General features: G+C 42.0%; 2 protein-coding genes across 4 annotated transcripts; both read right to left on the bottom strand.

Annotated features, from left to right (window-relative positions):
• Positions 1 to 7,571: 7,571 nt before the first annotated feature.
• On the bottom strand, positions 7,572 to 19,395 carry LOC108145103 (coronin-1C-A). Of its 3 annotated transcripts, none has more exons than XM_017270299.2 (7): positions 19,205 to 19,395; positions 13,441 to 13,694; positions 11,159 to 11,425; positions 10,684 to 11,097; positions 10,322 to 10,615; positions 8,933 to 9,118; positions 7,572 to 8,867 (listed from the first exon to the last, which is right to left on the bottom strand). In XM_017270299.2, the coding sequence occupies exons 2-7, from the start codon at positions 13,636 to 13,638 to the stop codon at positions 8,640 to 8,642; spliced, it is 1,587 nt and encodes a 528-aa protein (XP_017125788.1). In that variant the 5' UTR covers positions 13,639 to 13,694; positions 19,205 to 19,395; the 3' UTR covers positions 7,572 to 8,639. The 3 variants fall into 3 exon arrangements, with proteins under 3 accessions (XP_017125788.1, XP_017125786.1, XP_017125787.1); XM_017270297.2 differs by having other exon boundaries at positions 8,933 to 9,139; XM_017270298.2 differs by lacking the exon at positions 19,205 to 19,395 and adding an exon at positions 14,395 to 14,411 and having other exon boundaries at positions 8,933 to 9,139.
• A 574-nt stretch (positions 19,396 to 19,969) lies between these two features.
• On the bottom strand, positions 19,970 to 23,538 carry LOC108145114 (nose resistant to fluoxetine protein 6). Its single transcript, XM_041710805.1, has 9 exons — positions 23,235 to 23,538; positions 22,732 to 23,178; positions 22,435 to 22,575; positions 21,831 to 22,372; positions 21,171 to 21,250; positions 21,009 to 21,122; positions 20,607 to 20,947; positions 20,403 to 20,545; positions 19,970 to 20,347 (listed from the first exon to the last, which is right to left on the bottom strand). The coding sequence occupies exons 1-9, from the start codon at positions 23,314 to 23,316 to the stop codon at positions 20,174 to 20,176; spliced, it is 2,064 nt and encodes a 687-aa protein (XP_041566739.1). The 5' UTR covers positions 23,317 to 23,538; the 3' UTR covers positions 19,970 to 20,173.
• Between the last annotated feature and the right edge of the window lie 672 nt (positions 23,539 to 24,210).

The raw sequence follows: 24,210 nt of genomic DNA on the forward strand, positions 1-24,210 counted from the left end.
TGGCTCATAGCTAAGCGAAAAAAATAAATCGGAAAGGGGAAGGGGAGGACGAGGACGAAGGCGGTGGCAGCGGAAAGGGAACCCAGATGGAGGCCAGGAAAAAATTATAAATGGCGGCGCAAAATTCTTTGCAAACACTTTTTCACGCTTGATTAATTTTGGTTCAGCACTTGCTGCCCTGGCTCTTTGCTTTTTGTTTTATTTTATTACCAACCATTTTTTAATAGCAAAGTGTTAAGTTTGACAGTTTTGGGTCTCCTGTCGGGCATTATGCACACTTCGCTAAATATGCGAAAAAGTCGCCTGCGAAAAGAGCTGCGTCAGGTTCCGGATTCGCCATGCGAATCTCTCAGGCTGACAAGCTGCTTATAATTAATGCACTCGAGAAGTCCGCCCACCTGGGCCCATTACAGAGCACCTCTCGAATCAATTGGAGCTCTGTGTTTTAGCCTCTGTTTTCCTCTGCCGGCCAATGGGCACATCATTAAGCCGGGCCGATTCCGCTCTCAAAAGCACGCCACTCCAATATCTCGATTCCTGGCTGTACAGCCATATCTTCTGAATAAATGGGAAAAACCGGTCGGGATAATAGTTGGCGTCTGTGTCTGAGTTCTCTGCTTATTTATGTTGGTGTCTTGCATTCATGTTGGTGTACACACAAAGCCAAGTACTCCACTCCGCTTTCAATTTACTAATGCACTGCCTTCTCGATTCCCACGCTCTCCCAGACTCGCAGGCAAAAAGCCAAAGGTTGACTAGCCGGAATGCTTGAGCTCCATTTGATTCCGGAGAAGATTTCCTCCTCCGCCTCCTGTCGCCTCTGAGCCATGTGCCCTGAAAAAGTTATTGCTGACGCACATCGAGCATATCGTCGTGCGAAATTGCAGCACATTGTAATCAAGGCAGATGCTGACATGTGCCCTTTCCTCGCCCCCGAAATAGTAATTTAAACTGCAGACAAAATATGGCGTTCTATTCGATTTTCTATTGGCCGCAAAATCAACACTCAAAGCACACACAAACGAACCCGTTTCCATGGCGAATTTATATATTCGTTTGTGGTTTGCCGTCTGGTCTGCTCTGTTCTGGTCTGTTCTGGTCTTGTTTCCCATGTTATCTCAATAATTAATTCGATTGCCGCAACCACCGAAATGCAAAAGTTGGCCGCCTTGCCTTGGCCAACGTGGCGTATGCGTGATGTGAAACTTTAAGCTCACTTACCTGGCTGTTTACCCAGCAAACACTCCAGCCAAATGGCTCGAGAGCCAGTGTTGACTCTATCTGGATTCTGGCAGCTGGCATCACACCCCGAAGGAAGCTCGCCGAGGTGTTTGAGCGTTGATTTAACGCCATTCGCAAGTGTTTGCTCTGCTCGAGATTCAGCTAGTTTCGCACCCGTTGATCTCGGAGGCAGGCAATCCAATAGAGCAGTTAATGTGTGAATGAGTCGGGCTCTTTTGGTTTGCTTGTAAATTCGGTGAAACTAAATTTGCCGGGCGTCCGCACAAACGTTCACTTAAAATGTTGCACGGCGCTGGGCGGGGCGGCAATGAAAATAAATGACTTCTCATCAGAATAAAACGCTAAAAAATTAAGAAAAATGCCATGACGTCCAGGACAAACAGAGAGGGCAGGACCTTAAGCGAATGGCGGATGAGGAACAGGAAAGAATACGTAAGTAAATACGCTACAGCTGGCGGCAGGTGGACGAGGCAATACAAATTGTTTTGAATTTAAATTGGACAACAGTTGCAGATACTTTCGTGTCTGCTCTAAGCTTTAATCTCTGGCCAGACCCTTGATCGAAGCGTTTTTTGCCAACGAAAAACGTAACGACTGCTCCAAGGTTGCGGCAAGGATGCCAGCGTCGGTGTTTTGTGTTTGTGCAACGTGGCGTGAATGAGCAACTGTGGCCCCGCCCATTATGCCCCCATCCCGAGCCACCGGCGAACCGTCAGTGTCAACGTGTCCGTGTCCGTGTCCGTGTCTCAGCTACATCTGCACCTGCAGTTGAAGTGCAAATGTGCAGTGTAATTAAAAGTGTGTGCACGTGCAGACCCTGGCAAAGCAATTCGAATAGAAAAGGCCAAGCGAAAGGCTTTTCAGGCTCGAGCTGGGGGTAATTTGGGGGAATATGAGTCCTCTGCCCGGTTGGCTTTCTGATTCCTGCCGGTTGGCCTACCCGCCTGCCAATCTATAGCCCTAAGTCGGAATCAGAACTCGTCCGGGCGGAGGAGCCAAATAATAGAAGCAGTCACTCCCCTTTCAATTAACATTTGACCGGGCTTAAATCGAAACCAAAACATCATCTACTCCACGTGAAAAAAAAAACAACCGAAAAATTAGTCATTTGGGGGTTTTTTATAATAACTGTAATTATAAGTAAATGCTAACAACTTTTATAATAGTATATTAAAGGTCTTTGATCGTTTGAAAAAAAATATTAAAATATTATTATTCTAGTCGTTCGCAAAGTAAAAGTGTGTGTTATTAAAGTGCCAAATAATGTAACTGATAACCAATAAAAATGAAACTATATTATTTATTTTTCCTGGTGTAGCCTTTAAGCCATGTAAATTAGTTTTCAGGTGGAATCAAAGCCAAAGTCGAACTCACAATCAGAGCGAACCAGCTTGGACTCCAGATGAGGCCATGGACAAGCACTTGACTTGAATATGTGATAATTGGGTTTTTTGCCCTTTCAGCCAACATCACAGACGCCCTTATTGCATGCTCTTTCATTTCACATTTCAAATTTCGCCCTTTGCTAATTGCTATTTCTGGAAAATTGCAGCAGCAGATATTATAGTACATGCCAAAAGAAATATTTATGCAGAAATTGTTTGGCATTCCCGTTCATATGTAATGAAAATATTTAGCTAGTCCGCTGGGAGTCAGCAGGTGGCATGCAAAGTTAAATATTAAATGCTGACCAAACAACGCATGAAATTCCTTTATTTAGCTGTCGAAATTCGCCCCCTTTTTTGCATTGAATAATATGTAAAATCAGTCTGTATATTTGGTGTTTTTTGTGAATTTTTCGTCTGCCACTTTTTGCTGTTACTCCCTGGCCAGGCTTTAACTTAGATAAAGAAATACAAACACCATGGACGAGGGAGCGCTGGCTGGCCGAAAAGAAAGTGCGAACATGGAATAAATCTTGGCCAGCATTGTCCTGGCTGCGCAGCCGGAATCGAGCCAAAGCCAAAGCCACAGCCAAACACCGAAGCACTTAGCAACTGCCTAATTTATGGCCCTGTCTGACAATGTGCATGGCAATGGGATTGCGAATGCGAATGGGAATACGAATGTTAGAGCTCCGGCAGGCCAGACAATCCACACAGACATTGGGCAAATATCAGACGATTAGCCACAGACGATTGCATTGGAACAAAGCCTGGAAATGCGGGGATGCGGGGAGTCCCCGGCAAATCGATTCGCATTTGAATATTTTTGTGGTCCTGCTACCTCTTTAGCCGGTATCGATTCCTTAATAATTGTAATTGAATTGCTTAGCATTGTTTTGACTCCGGATGGGACTTGTCCCCATGGCTTTGGCGCACACACATCTCCACCCGACATTTATTGGTACAGTAAATGCCTCATGATAGTCACGTAGTTGGCAACTGAAAAAGCAGCTTTCGAAGTTCAAAGTTTTGTTTTGGGGGCACATGACATGCAAAGGCGAAATCACAAAACACCGAAACGTGCTTTTTGACATTTTTGCAATGTATTTGGGCACGTGCAGCATCCATCTCGGCTAGTGTTTGTGTGTGTGTGGGACTTCTTTGCCAAATTGAATTTGGCTGCCAAAAATTGAATCGATTTTAAAGCACGTCACCGAAATCAGAAGCAACAGCATTAGGGTCAATTACCGCTGCAAAGTGAATTGTCAACAGAATCAAAAACCCCAGAAGCAGGCAGCAAACTCGGTTCAACACATTGTCCAACTGCCAACTATTGCCCACACACTGTGGGTGGGCGTGTGTGTGTGTGGGGGCTGTGTGGTGTGCACTTTCATTATCTGTGCAAATATTTGCCACAAATGGCAGTTGGCAGTTGTCTCCTGCCGCCAGTCTCCCCTCCTGCGAGAATTGCTGGCTCGACTCTTTTGGGCATCCTGGCGCAAGTTTTAAGCCGCTTAGTCCCGGCCCTTTTCCCATTACCCTTCCCCCCTTCTGCAAAGTGAAAGTTATTGTATGGCCAACACACACACACACACACGCACACTCACCATCATGGGTCCTGCGGTGCACATTTCATAAATGTGGTAGAAGAAAAACTATTTTCATGTTGTTTGGTTGCGTGCGCTTTTGCGAAACTTTCGGCCTCTTATGTCGGCTGTCCCCCAACTCAACTTTTTGTCTGCGCCGGAAACTATGGGCCATCCTTCCAGCCAGGATGCCGTAAATATTTGCCTTTGCGGCATAGATGCAAACACGTCTCCAGTTTGACTTTAAGACTCACCTGGAGGGACGTCCCGCCACGAAGTTGATGTGTTAACTGCCACTGCCCCACAGCAACATCAGCCGCAGCCACAGCACTCAGAGAAAATTACATTAGAAAAAGTATTATAAATAATTCAAACCACTTTCAGAAATTTAAATGGATATTTCGTCAAAGCATTTATATGTTTTAAAACACGATTAACGAAACTTGTAAGTCGAAAGTGATAGCCGTTAAACCATTTTTTATAAACTATTGCTATAAACTTACAGTATTTGAATAGGTACTATTTTTTGGATCTAGGTAAGGTACAACGTATTTGTGAAAATAAGAACTAACATCGGAAAATGATACTCAATTTTTCAAGAATCTTAAGTAAGGTAAAAATTACAAAACGAAAAAGAAAACACATATTTTAATTCAATTTTGTTTGTATTTAATTATATAAGTTGCAGTTGAATTTTGATAACTTCTATACGCTCTGGCAATTAAATCTGGTTGTAGAAACATGTAATTAGAAACATCATTATATCTTGCATATGCAAGATAAGGTAATGATGCCTTTTTCTATATGAATATTGGCGAGAATAATACATATTTAACACAGTAATGTCAAGCGTACTTGAAAGCAAAAATAGTTACTAATATTTTAGTACGTAATAACCAAACAAATCATCATCATCAGATAAATAAAAATCATTACCTGGATATGGTATAAGGTACCAACAAAATATACCTAGGTACGTATATGGGTACAAGTATCAAGACACACTCCAATAGTTTTCATTTATAAGCTTATCAAAGAAGATTTGGACAAATGTAAATGACATTGTTAATTAATGCAGTATTTTGGTAAACTGTATGTAGTGAATTATACATTCTACAAGTCAGTTTCTTAAAACATTTGCTGAAAGAGAACTAACCTTTTATTTTAATCGGAAATTTTGTCTGACTTTTCTACACTTTACAATAAATGCCAAATAATTTTAAGATTTTCCTCTGTGCAGGAATCGCATCAGTGCTTTCCGAAAGTTAAATAACTTTTTGTGGCCATACGAGTATATGCTCTATTGGAAAATTTTCAATTTGCTATCGAAAACTTGAGGCAGGATGGGATGCGGAGTTTGCGGGCAGAGTGCGGAACAAATTTCATACTCGAGAAAGCTAATTAATTTCCCTTTACGAGGCATAAACTTCCGCTATTAAACGCATTTATTTTCATGCGAAAATAAACAAATACCCAAGCACGAGCCGGCGAAGAAAGTAATGTTTTGACGGCTCCTTTTGCGCACGAGTCTTATTTCTTTATGCATTAAAACAAGGCCGGGCACGCACACAAAACAAAAGCCACGGCTCGTGCAAATTTACCACAGAGCCGTTGTCAAGGGGGGTTGAGTTTGGGGGGAGGGCTTAGAAGGGCGATATGTCTGCTGGTACTTAGCGAGTTCGAGTATTTACTTAGCACCTGTTCCCACGTCCTTCCTTCACGTCCTAGGACCCGGCATATTGGTTGCTTGCCTTTAATTAACAAATGCCTTGCAACGGTTTTGACAATCATTGAGCGTTCATGAAAGGCCGTAACATTATCTGGGTGGAGAACGGTGATATAAATTAAGCTTGCTTTTTAATGCCGCAGCATCATGATTTACGGGCTCATCCACAATGATGATAACAACATGATTTATCAGCGAAGTATCACAGGTATCAATTTTATATTGTTCATTACTAAAGAGGATACCTTTTTAGAGGTATAAAATGTTTTATTTTAATGTTATTATACAAATCCGAATAAAGTGTGCTTGCATAATATGTCATAGAACGTCTAATGCTATACCAAATAAATTTATAGATGTAAATGAACCGGCACTTGAAAAGATCTGTCAATAACCTTTAAAAGAGTGTAGAAATGTGTAACTAGCAAATACTAAGTTTACTTTTAAATAAATATGCACCGACCGGAAGATTGAGCTACTCGACCCCATTAATTCATGTGCATATGTTTCCAAAGAGCCTTTTAATTAATCGAAACAAATAGCTTATCGTAAAAAGAAAATGAACTTTTTTATCAAACACTTTTGTGAGCCGATTTATTAAAGCTCTCTGAGCTCTTTGAGAAAATAGAAGAAAAGTGATACCCATAAATTTACGTAAGATACATTTTTCCAAAGAGCTGCTAATGGCCTTGTTCTTGAAGCATTTCAAAACATGAATCCGTTCACCAATTATTGTGTTCTAATAATAAACATGTTTTGATGTTTGTTCATTGTGGAACGTATTTGTGTCCCGATTCGAAATCTACTAGAAATGGTTATATTTATATATGTAAAACAGTTTAAGCCAGAGTATCCAACCGGTTTTGGTTTTAATCCCTGGTTCAAAAGCTATAATTATGTTTGCTTTTTAATACAGAGTTACCGCAAAATGTATATAGTTTGAATTTAGAGAAGGTTATCCATGGATTGGCCTAATAATTCTATGATTCGTGTTTGAAATTTAAAAGAACAACTAAAAGTATGCAACAAATTTTAAATTTAGTTTAACTTTCCGTCATGTTATCTAGCCGGATTTTTAATCGCGCTAATGAATAATCTACAGCTCTGTACAGCATGCACTGCTGACTAATAGAAAAGGTCAACAAATTTCTGCTGGCAACCGCTGCAACTTGCATTGAGCCAAATTGCATAACAAACATAATTTTAATTAAATCAACAACTTGGTTGGTTGGCAACACACTCCATCATATTTGCACCGCGCACCCACAAAGCACACTCGGCCAGGTTTAATTAAAATGTCAGAATCGTTATACACGTAAATTGTAATTGCATTTTTTTGGTCCAGGTAATAATTACACGCAACACAATTGCAAAGTGCTTCAAAGCAGTTTAGGCAGAATTTAAATGCATTTGCATATTCAATTGAGCCAAACAAATGAGCTTCCACAAATGAATAGAGCATGTCCATATTATTGCAATTAAAAGTTGTCAATTAGTTATAATGCTATCACAAAGCGACTCCGACAGTTAAACATTAAGAACAGTTCTTAATCAAAAAATTTTGTACCCTCATTTTTAATTAAATGATCTGGTGATCCTTCGCAAGTTATCAGCAAGCGAGTTCTGCTGGCATTGTTTGTATATTGTTTTATTCCGTATCAAATTGTAAATTACTTGTATATAGAGTATTTATGTATACATAGGTATATAGTCAGCATTTTTTAATTCAATAAGTTTACAAAATCGGTAGGCATTTAGTGACGGTCTCGCTCTCTTTTTTTGTAGCATATAAAACAATAATAAAAATAAAGCAAAAACATAAAATGAAATAAATGTTTACAAAAATGTTTTCGTTGGTTTCTCATTTACTTTCTGATTTTGTTGCATTTATTGTTATTCTTATTATTTCAAAATACAGCTTATCATTAGTTTGAACAATAAAATTTTGATTATGAAAACGAATTAAATCCGATGGCCCCCCCAACACTTCCTTACTAAATTCGTAATGTTTGACACAAAAATTCGCAAAGGAAAGTGGCTGATTAAGGGGCCCTCAGCTAAGATGAACAGTATCAAATCTATCAGCTATTGTCATGAAAACATTCGGGACGTACAAATATACAGACGTTATAGAAAGGAGCTCGTACAAATTTGGTAGGTAAATGTTAACTCTTAGGTGATTGAGGTTTAGTCTATGATTTGCCTTTGTTAAATTTACAACAATTTCATACTCGCGTTACAATAAGACGACCGAAGGACCGAGTGTCTGCCCTTCGCTCTGCTTGATTTTGGGCGCAAATCGTAGGTAGTTCGTTAGGTTTTTATATATTTTTGGCAGGATGTAGTTTATGTTATGTTTTATACGTTAACCGTCCAGCTCTGCTCGCAAATGATCGATTTGATGGTTATTGCTCGGCTCTTTCTAACCCTATCTGTGCCACACTCAACTGATTTCGCTCGCTAAGGACCTAATATTAAATTATACAAAATAAATAATCGAAACCATAATCATAATAGACGATAACTCCTTCTCGTTCTCGTTTCCGATTCCGCCTCGGTGCGTACGAAATGAACGTTATGTTGCTAGAGAAATTTAGAGAAATTAAGCGGTAACTACGAGCTTCTACAAGCAGTTCTCTGTCTCTCCTCCAATCCATTCCGCCCATGTTCATCAGTCCAGTCCTGGTTCTATCGCCGGACCTAGTCCTCGTCCTTCGCCGTTGCTGCTGATGTGGACGCGTGGTCGTTGGCACTTTCGCTGGCTTTGCCGTCAGCGGAGGCTGCTGCCGTCGAGGCAGGCGCGGCATCGCTTCCGTTCTTGTTGCGGGCGTCCTCCTTGGCCTCGAGGGCGCGAATACGATTCTCCTGCTTGACGATGATCGCCTTAAGTTTGCGGATCTCGTCCTGGATGGTGCGGAGGTCCTTTTCCTTTTGACAAAAAAACCAATGGGTTAGTGGGTAAGCCCTCGCCGCTATCCATGCTCCATACTCACCGACAAAACTGCTGCCGGCGGTCCGCCCTCGTTAGCCTCGTTGTTGTTTCCGGACGCGTAGGAACCACCGCCCGCACTGCTGCTTGCCGCTCCGGAGCTGCCACCATCGCCTCTGGGCTTGTTGAGAATGTTGCCCGCCTTCTTCGCCGGCAGCGACTTGTTGACCGACGAGGACACGTAGCCACCCTGCACAATGGAAACGCGATCCTGATTAGGTGGATTAGAAAATCTGTTCGTTTCAGAACACAACAAGGAACAATGAACACAACAACAAGCGCCACGCATGATCGCGTGCGTGTTAGGGCCAAGTGTGTATACGTGTGTGTGCGGTAATTTACTGCATCCAGCTTAGATTTCAATGTGGTCATTGGGAAGGTCTCTTTAATCAGCCTTTTGGTTTATACAAAGCTAAAGAAATATACTATTTAGTAAAATATTACTAACCCACTTTTCATAAGTCTTTACTAACGGTCTAACCGAAGTTAAAATAAGAAAGGAGATCAACTTTGATAATTTGAAGTTTATATACTCTTCAAGCTAATGCAAAACTAAATAATCTTTAGAACATCGTTTTCCTATTTAAAATAAATAAAAATAATAAAAATAATAATTCTGAAAGAATTAAAACAAAATTGAGAAACAGTGAACTTATAATTCCTTTTTAAATTTTTGTTTATCAGTTTTCGAGTGGAGCTATATGATATGGTAGTCCGATTTTAATAAAATTAAAACCGTAATTCCGAAATAATAAACCATTACTGTATCTCGATGAATTAAAAAAAAAATTATAAATCGCAAAGTTATAATTTTGTTTAATTTCTTTTTTTTCGATTGTATTTATGGGAGATATATGAAATACTTGCACTAAAAAGACAACTTTTGAAAAATACTCAAGCCACATCTGATAGGGTAGAAGCGCGGTCTTAAATTAAACACAATACTGAGGTTTGTAGTTAATGTGTGTGAGTGGACTGTGGCTGGGCGGACGAGACACAAACGTAGAAAACGCAGAAGGGAACGCAGAAAGGAACGCAAGCAAAGCAAGCGCAGGCATTACACGCTGGTAGCCACCGACAAATCCAGGAATTGAGCGTTAAACTCAGCCCATTTGACTGGCAACAAAAAGCAATTGCAAAAGCCGTTGGAATACATTGGAGAAGGGCGCCCACAGTGGCAGCGGCTGCCTCATCGTCTTCGAGCCGCATTGCCACCTGTGGACAAGCCCCGCGAGCCTGCATGCTGATATCCTATATCTTGTACGCTCAGATCGCCGGCAGAATGGCTGGCATGGTGGCCGAACCTTCACCGCATTCGGCTGGAAGCGCTGTATTTCCAACGCGGAAGAGCAAGCGGAGTGGCATCGCCACATTGGTCACATTGGCCACTTACTTTAAGCGAAAATACGAGGGGGTCCGCATCCTTGCCGTCGATCCACTCCTCGGCGGTGATGGCAGCATCCTCCGCCAGTGTGTCGGGGTAGAGATCCTCCTGGAAGAGATCCGATTTGCGCGGCACGGTCATCGAAATGACCTGGCACAGACCGTTGTTGTTCATGCGGTAGAACTTGGCCACCTCGCAGGTGGTGACATCGCAGCCGCGCTTGGGCATTAGGCCAATACCCCGCTGCGGCTCTGTCGTCTGAAACGTGTTGATATAGTGCACGAACGGAGGCTCTGGCGTTACCTGTGAACCAAGGCTTTGGTGATTAAATAAGGTTCTAAAGTTACTGCTAGATTCCATCCTGTACTGACCTCGAAATACCTGATGACCGAGTCACCCTTGCCGCACAGGTATATCATGTTCGTGTCTGCGTCATAGAGCGGGAACATCACGCCGTTGGACGTATCGAGCTCCACCATGACGATGGGCTCGTTGAGGGCGTCCGGTGCGCGCAGTGAGTACTGGCGCTCCGAGCTGCGATTGAAGCCCGTGGTGAAGATCAAACCGTGGCGCAGGAAGATTGCTCTCGTCGCCTTGGAGCCCTCGTGGCACATGGCTTCGCTCTCCAGCTCACCGTTGCGCGGATCGTAGATGCGGATCTTCTTGTCCTTGCAGGTGGTGACCAGCTTGGAGCCGTCCCAATTGAAGCAGGCGCTGTACACGATGTCCGGATGGGAGTCGATGTGCACGAGCATTTCGCCAGTGCCCACGTTCCAGATAACAACCTTAAGCAAACAGCGAAAGAATCAGCAATTGGTTTGGAAATGGAGGTTGGCACTTGCTCACCTGGTTGTCGGAGCCGGCGGTGAGCAGCACATTGAGGGCCGAGGGGTGCCACAGGACCAGACCCACGCGACGCTGGTGGAAGACCAGGTCGACTACGGGTTCGGTGAGCGTGCGCGACAGGCCGCCGTCGGGTATCTGCCACACCTTGACCACACAGTCCTCCGAACCGGAAGCGATCACATTGTCGTTGTGGGGGCACCAGGCGATGTCCAGCACGGGACCCTTGTGTCCGCCCACCAACGGGTGGTCCGCCGCTATGCGACCAACCTGAAAAAATAACACATTAATCTCCAATTAGTACGACAATCCAACGTGAACTAATTAATCGACGCCGATGTCATCACCAGACGACAGTGGAAAACTGCAACCTCGCAACCCATTGGCCCAATTCATCGGTTATTATTTATAGTCTACTACTACCGGCTGCAGTCGGTTCTGCTATATCCGCTAATCTGCGAAGCAAGCATTTCATAATTCCAAACTTCAAGCCGACTGGTACTAAGCATTGCGTTCAACCCATAGAAAGTTTGCAAGCGGATAACTTTCGCCAAAAAACTGGGAAAATAACCATATAGCATAATGGACTAAACTAAACGTCAAACTTTTCAACAGCGGTGTTTTGTTTTGCATTCAGTATCTCATTCTTCTACCTGTTTAATAATTTTAAAAGTATCCAATTATTTTTAAATAAGTTATAATTTATGAGTCTTGTTACAAATCTGAGAGCGAATTAGGAATGGAATATATTTATTTAACATACTTGCATTCGAAACGATTTTACTTATCAAAATTTTATATATTTTAATACGAGGAAGACTCATTGAAATCTTGACATTGTTTATATTTTGTTATAAGTATTTACGACAACATTCAGTTGAAAATTATTTGAAAAATCAGACGTGAAAAATCAGTCTAAATTTCCTTTGAATGTTTGGAAAATCAGATATTTCACAGAATATATGAGAAGTTTGTTTGAGCATATTTTCTTATTTAAATCTTTTCTGCAGTCCATGATAATATTTTTTATTCAATATTTCTAGAGATTGAAACAAATTCGAGCCAAGTATCTTTAATTGATGGTTTTGATATAGCTTCAAAAGTGAATAGATTTTGGACCTTATTATTATTATTGAATATTATTTATATCAGGAAGACACACAATTTAAATTAATATTAGCATATTTAGACATACAATTTTACTGTGTCTGCCTAACAAAGTAGTAAAAAATAAATGTGAATTACAATATGGTTTTCAAGAAATCTCCAAGCATATAAATCTATTTTAGTTGTTCAAGAACTTTTGCTCGCTCAATTCCACACTTGCCAGATGCGGCCAACCTTGGCGACTTGATGGATCTCACTTATCATCTACCTCTGCCTCGCCCCGCAACTGGCCAAGTCCAGTGGCCATAAAGTAAGTAATATAGGGCGTGTGAAAGCGGCTCTACATAGAAATCGTCACTTAAAGAAGCGGCGGCAACTGCTTAACCGTAAAGAAGTCAGGGAAAAAGCGCTCTTAGAGGCTGCCGCGCGTTTTGCATACAAATTTGTTCCAATTAGAACGACACCCGGCCTGCCTCCAAATACGTTTTGACCAAAAGAGGAGCGGAGCATGGGTCGCGAGGAGAGACTGCCACCTACACTTTTGCTGGAGCTTCGGAGACGGCGACAGCGACAGCTGAACGGAAGCTCATGTGGCTCGATTTGGAGCACACTGGCCAAATGATTTCGGAGAGTGAAAATGAGTTGGTTTGAATATATATAAACAATTATAAACAATTTATTGCGGAATAATACGATGAGCAGAGTGTGCAGAGTGTGCATTTCCCTGCAATGATTCGCCCAACTATCAATTTTGGTTTTCATTTATCTGGCTGCTCCTGCGTCTCTCTCTCTTTCCCTCTCTCTCTCTCTCTAAAATTAGACGATTTTGTTTGTCATGTTGGCTGTGGGCCAAATTACAAAAGTGCGCCAGCTACGAGAACCGCTGCCGCGAGAGTAGCCGAATTCATAACTATTTATAAATACTTGTGGGATTGGATTGGTGGGAGGGGAAGGGGAAGGCGGTGGGGGAGGGGGAGGGGGAGTCATGCGAAATCCGTCCACGTCACTCGCGACGTGGCAACAAGCCCGCAAATGGCCGCAAACTTTATGCCAAAAAGGGACCTATAAATAGTTGGCCATTGTCTTGTTTAAAAATACCCCACCACCACCAAGCTGGCAGCGTTGGGGAATACGCTTTTAGAGCGCTGCAGCTGTAATAGGTCCGCTGGGGCACTCACTTTGTTGTGTGGCAAGACGATGAAGGCTCCGCCGCCCGCCGACTCCACGATGATGGCCAGGAACTTGGGATTCACCGCGCAGAATGTGGAGTCCCAGCTGGACTTGGATACCCGTATGTTGTCGTAGCACTGCTCCCGCTTCAATGCCTGTCCGTAGACGTGGCGGAATTTGGAGCTGCGTACCACGCGGAACGACATCTTGATGCTGCAGTGGTTGGGTCAGTGGTCAGTCCTGAGTTTCTCTACGTCTAACTCTGGAATGAAAACGGGAATGCAATGGTTATTGGTCGGCAATCCAACAATATGAGCAAGTGTACTCTACAAACTGAAGAAAGGTGAATTTTTCAAAAGTTTTTGGTTGCAGTTCTCTTTACGATATTGCAAACTAAACCTTGTTCGTGTTACTAGCCGCGCATAAACCGACTGAGTCGGATTGCTATTCGCTTTCAGTTTCGCTCGCTGATGTATTTACTTAACGCGTTTTTCTTTCACCGCGCTTCGCAGCCTCGATTAGTTCAATAAATTAGCATATGCAAATATCGCTTGTTGCGAAAATCAATGAGCTTTCCCATTCACAGCTTGCTATTGACTAGCTGACTTCGTCCGCGAATGGTTGCATCAAAATTGGTTATGCCATCAAAATATCGGCGTATGAAATCGCCGGAAACGAGGCAAGGCGTCTAGAACGCTTTCACCTGCCATTTGCCACCTGCCATTTGCCTCGAATGGCGCCACTTTCGTTAATGAACGTGTCGAATTATCAGTTGGCCAGTGAGACGAACCCCTTTCTTTTATATGACATCATATTGCTGAAATACTCACTCCACTAATGAATAGCCTGCCAACACGTGAGTTATGGCCGAGTAAAAACCTAACCCGAAACTGAACCCGAACCCCAAACCTAAACCCAAAAACCATACCAATAACACTCCGAGAGACTTCTAGGTAACTTACGTGCTGCGAGCGGCCGCAGAAATCATTTCTGGGTTGGGCCGAGGCCGACAGGCTGACTAAACTTTGCCTCCAAGCAGCTTTCGTTTTTAATCAGAAAAGTTTCATAAAAATATTTTACTTTTTTCGCTTTGTTTTGCTCAAAGATATCCATATTTATTGCCAGCACTAAACTTTGTTATTGACCCCTTAAAAATTGATACCAAAGTCGATTACTATCCACACTGAATAGATATTTTGGGCCACAAGGTGAGCACCAGGCTACTTGGTTCGTGGTTCTTGCTTCTTGGGTGAGTGTTGGCGGAGGGTCTGTCCTATCGACATGGCCCCTCGACTGATAAAGAAATATCAGCTAGGAGTTGGCTAAACACCACAAAGATAGTGTTAAGTGCTACGCCTATAGAAACTTAAGCGACGCTGAAATGTTCGGCACCAAAACGGTATATACTCCAAAGCGCTATAGTCAGAATTTATCTATATCTGCGGTGTATGTATGCGCTGTTATTTATGTGTTTATATGCCAAACACCTTCGTTTGCCGGCGGGAAAATTTTTGTTTCGCAGCTGAAGGTCAAACTTATTAATAGAAAATTAAATCATCTTAGGCGAAATTAAATTTTCATACACAAACACAAGCGCACGATGCTCGTAGGAGCGTTGTAAATCGCATTTGATGTGTTTATTTATTTTGTTGGCATCGTTGGCATCTGCCATGCCTGAGTTATCATCGTCGGGGCAAGCACTCCCACTCCCCCGATGAATCCCAATTGCATTCGCAATTACAGTTCGCAAATGCCAAATATGTGGCCTCTTCGGCACCGAGTCGTTTTGAACTCTTCGCTGGTTTAATCAGCAACTAAAAATTACAGCAAACTCAGTGAACAAATGAAAATTGCAAATGTGATTGACTGCACAACATTGGGTCTTAAACTAAACATTGAGTACCACTGATATTAGGTCCGAGGTCCGAAAATACATTCATGAACAATGAAACCACTTAAATGGAATTTGTTGTCTGATTTAATTGTTAGGATCAATTCCTAGGAGACTCCTTTAAATGCATTTAGTCCAGAACAATTGCAATATACTCCTAGTCCGTTTTAGGATCTATTAGATATAAATGTCAGAAATACAGACTGGAAGTAATCAATGCAAATTCCTCAACCGATGTCAACCAACTTTCAAGAGTCAGTGTCTTATAGTCGTGTAAATCGATTGACAATGGCGTTGTTGTGGGCCCTTCACCAATTTGTGTTGCTATCGCGCGAGATGCAACTGCTTCTCAATTGATGCAATCGCAATGGTCCAGCGATCCGGGACGGGCCGCAAATTGACTTAATGCTTGATTGCAAATCTTGTCGCTTTGTCGACACGTTGTGTTCACCGGCCAATTCTAATTGCTAACAAATGCTGGCTTGTGTTGTTCTTGTTTCTTTGCGGCGTGACTAAAACGCAATGTGTCCCCTTTAGCACCTCCCGCTCGACTGACTTGGGTGTGCAGTCAATTAAGCGTAGTACGAGTAGTTTCCAGTAGCAGTGCAATGGGGCGTGAGCAAAAAATAATACAGTGTTTTGGGTTAAAATAAAGTGGTGATGGAATGGGACACAGCTCCAATTGTGGTGGCTGGCGCCCCGTTATGATGACATCTCCATTCCCACATACACTCGAAAAGCGAACTTTCAAATGATCATTGCGAAAATAGTAAAGAATTTCCCCAAAAGCCAAATACTTCCGGATTTGTTAGGGATTTGACTCACATTTGTCAATTGTTTATATAGGAGTCTTAAAGTTCACAAAGATTTTTAAATCAAAGCATATGTTGTTTCAAGTTTTTTTTTCACTAATGCAGGTATTGAACCTCAGTTTGCGAGAAAAACAATACATTGCACTTTGTGCTTCGGAAATTATTCTCTTAAATGTATCACGAGTACTATATGTACTCATTAGTGAAGTTTAAAACTCTGCTATTTTCTTCAGCTGCTGTTTATATTGTACACTATTAAATATGTTTTTTTTTCAGCTTAATAATTGTGATTTTGATATTTGAATATTTATATTCGAACGGATTGGGTTTTTTCATATCAAATTCAACTGCAGGTAGTTGGTTGGTCGTCAATGATTTCTGCTCTTGCTTTGATAACAATATAGAATTTTTTTCCAGTGCACCTCTGGAGCGACACCTAATCAGCCGGCCAATGATCACAGTGCCACAGTGTGTGAGTCATCCGTGATAAGGGGCCCACTGTTTATCGGCTGTCGGCAGCACTGGAAACTTTCGCCGTTCGAGACGACTTCATGATGATGATGATGATGTCATTGATGCTGGTGCAACGTCATTGGATATGCAGCGAGTGTGTGTATGCGAAGGTTCATCAAACTGCTCGAAGAGTGTGCGTGCCTGACGGCGATTAGCCAAAGTTTTTGACAAAAAGCGCGCAAGTGTCGCGGCAGACTCGCTGGCTTGCTGCAACAGTGGGTGTCGTCGCAGACCGAGTGAAAGTGGAACTCTGCTGCTAAATTTAACCACATGCATATGCAGTGCCCCGCCCGACACCCCCTGCCCCTCCCCCTTCCTCAACACCATCGCAAGTGGCGCTGGCTTGTGTTGCTGTCTTAATTGCTGAATGTTCTTCCTTCTCTTCGCGTTTCCCTACTCCGCCGCCCATTTGTTGCTATATTTTGCATTTCCATTTGCGCTTAGTCAGACTGGGCGGCTGCTGTGGTTGCTCCAATACCCTCGGTATAACGGGTGTTCCGATTTTTATCAGATGAGTAAAGACTTTTTTTTAAACTGCCTTAATCAGTATTTCTGGCAACATTATGAAAATCGCTTTTAAATTATAAAAACCTCAATTATCCAGTCGAAATAGTAAAACAAGTAAGAAAGCAAACTTCGGCCTTTCAGCTATTACAAAAATTAAATATTCTTGAAAGCATCATAATTTCGAATTGTATACGTACATATGTACATATATGTATGTATGTTTAAAACGTTAAGTCTATGGTGATTTATTGCTCGTTTTTCGATAGTTTCCCGGTCTAAATAAGAATAACAACTTTTTTTTTTAAATTATTAAACCATTACTATGTTAAATAAAATTTTAAAATAAATTTAAAAATATAAAAGATAACATTTTTTGTCATTCATTTGTTTAATAATTCGATTGGTTCAATTTAAACTATATGGACTATGTCCGATTTTAATGAAATTTAAACCCTAATTTTAAAATATACAAGTAAAACCAGCAGTATGTCACGAAACACTAAAAAAAAAATTATAATTTTTTAAATTTATTTAAAATATTTAAAAAGACACACGATATCGTTAAGAACCCAAATTTTATTTTTTTTTAAATTAAGTTAATTAACGGATAATAAAAATTGTACAGTAAATAAAAACAATGCCCGACAAAAAAAAAAATAACTAGGAAAGCAAAATAGTTATAGTTTTTAAGTTTCTTTACAGTAAAATTTGTTGACTCAAACTACCCTTTTTGTGTTGTTTTCTCTAGTTTTTTTGTTATTATGAAGTAAACTTCACCCTATACCTGCTTTTGGAAGGATCTGTCTGAATCGGACGATTATATTAATAGCTTTCCATTTATGCAGTTACTCCGAACAGTGGCTTGCCGCAATAAACTTGCTTTCCAGTTTTATGTTGTTTGTTGGCCACCTTATCGGCGTTTATACTCGCGCCTGTTTTGCGATCGTGGCCGAACAGCTGTTGGCTGCGAGTGATCGCGACATTAGCTGACGCATAAGCGCGATCTGCGAGCGTGCAAGTGTGTGTGTGCTTCATTCCAGTGCATTATTCATATTTTTGTCACTAATTGGTGTTGGCTAAGTGTCGCTGCTAAACCCATTTGGGGGCAACCGAAATAGCAGTGCGTGGGGGCGTTTGCTGTGCTCTCTCGCTCGCTCGCACTTTCCAAGACGCCGCTGGAGGTCGCTTGTTTTTCACACTTGCTCGCTCGCACACACAAAATGAACCGTAATTCTGCGCTCGGGCCGAATGGAAGCCACATTCATGGCTGACAGATATTCCGCATTTCAAATTCCAGCATATTTTGGCGCCCTCAGCACGCACTTGCCCCGCGAAACCCTCTCCACCAGTAACTTGTTGCTTCTGCCAGCAACAATTGGCACACTCTCTCTCCTCTCCCCTTTCTCTTTCTCGAGCAGTCCACCGCTCTCCCTTGCTCTCTATACTGCTCCCGCGCAGCGTAAACAAGTGAGAGCCGGAAAAGCCACACAAATTACACCGAAATGCGAGGAAATATAAAAAAAAAACAATTAATACAATCAAGTGCGAAACAACAAATTCGACTGCGAATTGTTTGATTTCTTTCGCTCGTTTTTGCAACGTTTTTCGGCACTGGCGCTGGCCAAAGACGCTGCTTCGCTCTCTTTATTCCCTTTTTTGGGTGTTGGACTCATATAACACGGTGAGCGAGCGGGAGAGCAGATGGCTGAACTTTTATAGCGGTACTCTTCACATGCACTGCGTTCGCCGCTCCGCTCGCACAAGAAAGCACGCACACTAGCACAGACTCGGCGCACAGACACACAGTCGCACGGCGGCTGTCGCACTTATTTTTTACCGTGATTTTTAATGATTTAGTAATACGCGCGTTTATTACTTAAGCGCCGCATTTGCATCGGCCACTTGCAATGTTGCCTAGAAAATGCTCAGCTGCCGCTGACACCGAGCAGAATTATTTATAATCCGCAAAAATATCCGCCGTGATTCATTGCTCATGACATTTAATGTGGCAGCGCAAAAGCGGCTGCAAGAAACCAAAATACCACTCACTTTTTTAATCACTCACTGGGGCCAGCGCATTCAGCGGGGTGTTTCGACTAAAGATTTTGCACACGACTGGGAATTTAAGGCACTACTTCAAGACTTTTCAGTCAGCAGAAAGACGGGACGAGTACAAAAATGCCGACGAGAGCGCGCAGAGCATCTAAGAGCAAGTTCGACACTGTTGTTCGAGGCGAGTTGTTGATATCAGCGCCGTTCACTAGGCGTTTGCGTTCATTCGCTCAGTGTTGCCACCTGCGGCGACGGCGGCCGGCAAAATAGCCAAAACTAGCTATGGTTCATTCCAGAGTTGCTTGGGTCTCATTACACTAGCTAAGTTTTTTATGGGTTTTTATGTTACTTAAAATCCGTTCTCAGACACATAATCTTTGGCACACAGTATTTTCATTTTGCGTTGCATAAAATATCCAAAACTTAATTTAAACTCAATTGAATTTGTGTGTCACGCAACACTTTGGTCTTATTGGCTCAGACATGTTCTACATTTTCAAGACAGAAATGCTATACAAAATATTATTTCTGTTTGGATTGCGTATATACCAGGATATAAACATTTTTTATTCTTACCAATATTTTGGGTATTCCCAAACGAATGAATATCTGAATTTTTAAATGAAGATGCTAATATTTAATAATTTGATAAGAACATTTTTTAAAAATTTGTTCAGTAAGTATTTGTATAAAACCTTTTTTACTTTGTGAATCCCAAATCAAAATTTTATTTGAAAAGGTTTTTGTTCCTCGACTAATGAAATACTTTTTGAATATTTAACAACAATACTATGAATTTTAGTTTTAATATAAGCTATAATGAAATCACTTTGAAAGCGCTTTGATAACCAGAAAATCCTTCCCTCAATCGCCTAACGCGTTAATGTGCTGCAACCCTGGTGCGGAATACGGTTGTGCTAAACAGCTGACTGCGCGCGACTCGTTTGAATTACCGGATTGGGTTCTTCACGTCCTGAAATTAGACATATTTAACTGGTTATTCCTAGTGCTCAGACAAAACACACCTTTTTCCGGCTTCATCAAGCATCGTAGCACCTCTCCAAGAGGAAGTTCCAGTATTATCGCCACGAAAGCAGCCACAACTTGCGTGAGGATAAAGACACTTAAAACATTGCACATCTGAAAATAAGTTTTAAATAAGTAAAATGTAAAGTTAATCAATAAAAATACTCACCAGGTAGAAGCTAGACACGTATACTGGCTGCCTGAAGTACCCAACCACTATTCTTAGGATGACAACGTGCCACAGGAAGGACTGAAATGAGATTCTTGCCAGTGGCCGAAAAACCGGTAAGGTGCAGAAATCGTAGGCCATTCCTATCGGAGATAAGTGAGTGATAATAAATAAACAATAAATAAAATCTCCAATTTAACCCACCTCCCACTTTGCAGCACATGAGGAACACAAATCCCGCGCAGATCAGCAGCCACAAGTTCTTGTGGACACCCGCATACAAAGGCAACCAAAGAGATGGCTTCGCAAAGTCCTGGCGGATGAAGATGTAGCCAGAGAAAAGCACTCCCAACGTGGCTAGCACAAGCAGCCACATGGCCAGTTCAAACTTAAGGTTTCCCCGGAGCACTAATACTTGGGGCCGCTTCTTCAGGTAAAGATGACCGCACAGAAATCCCAGTAGGTATCCTCCCAAATTCGTGTAGAATGGCGGATACATCTGGTAGAATGTGTCAGAATGCCGGAAGTACAAGTAGCGATAGGTTCTGAGAATGTGATATATGTATCATTTGGCTGATTAACATTTTCATTATTATAAAAACCCACTCCGGTCGAAGATGGTAGACAGCATCCAACTCAAGAACGTACGTCAATATTGCAGGCACTGCTAGAGCAAGGATCGAAAGAGTTATGTATAACGGCCTTGTTAGATTGGGATGCCTGAAAACCAAATCGTTAAGGGGTTTCCAAGACTAGAAACTTTCTTACTTCTTGCTTATAACAATGACGATCAGGAAGAGCTCAAATAGCTGCATGTCCGCCCCCAAATACCAGGTCTGGTGGGAACACTAAAAATATAATGGGGATTCGAAATTTAAAGCCTTTGACTGCCTACATTATAGGCCTTATAAATATAATTAACTAGGCTTGCGTTTAGCTGGGCTTTGCAATATACATTTTTCTACTAGAGAGATTTTTCTAGAGAGAAACCTATTTTTCAATTTAAAACAGTTTCTCATTTTAAAAAGTTTCTTAAACTTTATATAAAAATAGTAGACTTATTTGAAGTTGTATTATAATATATGCATAACGAAAAAAATATATATTTACAAAACAAAAAAAAAAATATAGAAAATGTCCAATTAAAACAAAAAATGTCTAAAAATAAAAGCTTGAGATTTAGGTACGAATGAATGTGGTGGTAATTACAATTCTTATTAATATAAAAAATTTTTTTATACAAAAATTGTTACTCTATTTGTCGACTAAGGGCAATTTACTGTTAGCCCGATCTGTGATCTCAATCTCATTATATTGAAAATTAGGTTATATTATAAATTCCACAATTACAGTGTGTCCCGATTACTCATACCGATTTGGAAACCAATATTAACCTGAGTGACAATCACAAGGTTGCCTTAAACATACACTGTCCTCCAACATGTGGTTGGTCACAAAGAACACGTTCTTCCACCAGTTGCTTCGGCAAAAAACCCGCTCAGCCTCCGTCAGATGCCGCCAAAAAGGACCGTTCTGGAGGCGCACCAGCAGAGTTCCATTGAACAGAATGAGGGCGACAAGCGAGGGCAGGAGTCTAAAGTATCTGTAGAAAAACACACGGAAGTACACGGCGATGCAATCGAGGGTGCCAGTCTTGGGGTTAACCAATTGGCGTTCGGTAAAATTAACGTAGAGCAAGAAGCCACTCATCACGAAAAATATCTGGATTACAAGGCTGCCGTTCTGGAACACCGATGTCTCGAACCTGAAGAGGAACTGCTCATAGAACTCTGGATTTTGTATTGGGATCGTCATGAAGACCATTAGCGTGTGTCCCAAGATCACCACAAACACGCCGATCACTCGGAAGCCGTCAAAGAAGCTCACGTCGCGCGATAAATCCGTGACAGGCGGCTCAATCAGTCGATAGAAGTTACGGACCATTGAGAATGAGGTAAGGAGCTGCTGCCCTGATGGCAACCCAAAATCAGCAACAAAGCCATTATTATGCCCGCATTTAACATGAACTTACTGCGACTGCTTGGTGCCTTCCGGTAGAAATTCTCTGTCTGCTGCGGATTTATCTGGCTGAGTCTAAAGTCGTAGATTGAGGAGCTCAAAGTAAGCAGGAGTATGCAGATCAAAAGAGCATAAAAAATCAAATCGAGTCCATCTGGGAAAATTCACCCTATAAGTTTCAACACGCTTCATTGAACGCTTATAGAAAATCAAGCAGACAGATGCACCGATAAATTACTTAATTAAAGAAGTGCTAGGATTGTAGAAAGTGGCTTTTACGTAAAGCTATCAGACTTATCACTCTACTTGCCATGTTCTAAGTGATCATCCGCCGGAACACAATATTCGATGAGGCTGCGAGTCTGAAGCGAGAACTCCGCACCGAACTTAAGATTCAGGCAGCTGTTTACCAACTCTTCGTAGAGGAGCCTCTCATCCGCATCCGATGCTCGTCGGTGGACCTTGGCGTAGTAGGCAACTAGTTCCTGGTCCAGAAAAGTTCCTTCCTCATGCTCCCTCGACTCAGATAAGTCGATCAGACTTTGCTTGCAGCCTTCCAGGCACACGCCCCGAAAAACGCGATCATGGCGAAAACGATGTTTAGTGTCCTGCGATACCTCGTGGATTAGGTGCCACAAAGTGGAACTGGCGTTGGGAAGGATCTCCACATATGCCAGGCAGTAGGCAGAGGGCCTATCCAGGCAGAGATCGTAGTCATCCAGTTGGTGCAGAGGGGGCATTTGCCTGTACAGGGTCACTGCATATGAAGCGCTCCCTAAGTAACTCCTTCAAGATTGAGCCTCCGCTACTTACAATTAAACGAGCCAGATGAGAAGTTCCCTCGACCCAAAGAGAATAGCGGTAGAAGAATCCCGATTTGCAGCCAACGGAGCATACTTAGAGTGTCTCGCCTAGCACTTGAAGATCAACTATTGGGAATCTTTGCTCGATTTGCCATACTAACTCGGCAATGGCGTGCGAAACCGTCAGGCTTGGATGCGTTTTCCAAATGTATTTCTATAAATTACATCGACTTGACGCAATCACAGCTATTAAGAGGCAGTCGTTTATTTTATTTCATTGAACTTAAATTTACTTCCTCCGAATCCACCGGCTGCTTAGCCGAAGTGACGGCCAGTAAAGATCGGCAGATCTACAAGCGACTTCACATAGAAAACGAAGGGATGGTTGGCAACGAAGTGCTTGCGCCTGAAACCAGCCACGGGCATCACCCGGAATCCTACGAAGGGATCATGGAAGCGATGGAGAATTTAGACCAGTCGGTTTTGGACTTTATTGAGGCTACATGCTTGGTTAGTACAAAAATGTTATGTGTATATATGTATATAAGATCATCGATTGTGCGCAGTCTTAGACTTGTTAAATTTGGTATGCGAATATAGGTTGCAGGGGCTGCCTTATAGACAATGTAAAATCTGAATGGATGCGTCTCAGGCCAGGTCATCAATATACGACTGGCGATCACACCTGGAAACGGAATGGAGATGAGATACACGAACAGCATGGTTGACCTTGTTAGTAAGGGGTACCCAGGATTATTTAGAGCTTCTTAATGCTGCCAGCAAAAAGAATAGTGGAGTCCTTATTCAGAATGTAGTAGTTAAATGGATGATCGACATTGAATCGTATCGGATCCGGCTGGGGCATGGGCATCGAACAGAGCATCATGACCATACCTGTAAATTGAGATGACAGTGGAATTCAGTTCAGTGTAGGTGAGACCATTGGTGGATTTTGATGGAGTGAAAACATCACAGAATGCTGACTT

This window comes from Drosophila elegans, unplaced genomic scaffold (assembly GCF_018152505.1).
Source record: "Drosophila elegans isolate 14027-0461.03 unplaced genomic scaffold, ASM1815250v1 contig_133, whole genome shotgun sequence".
Lineage (NCBI taxonomy): Eukaryota > Metazoa > Arthropoda > Insecta > Diptera > Drosophilidae > Drosophila > Drosophila elegans.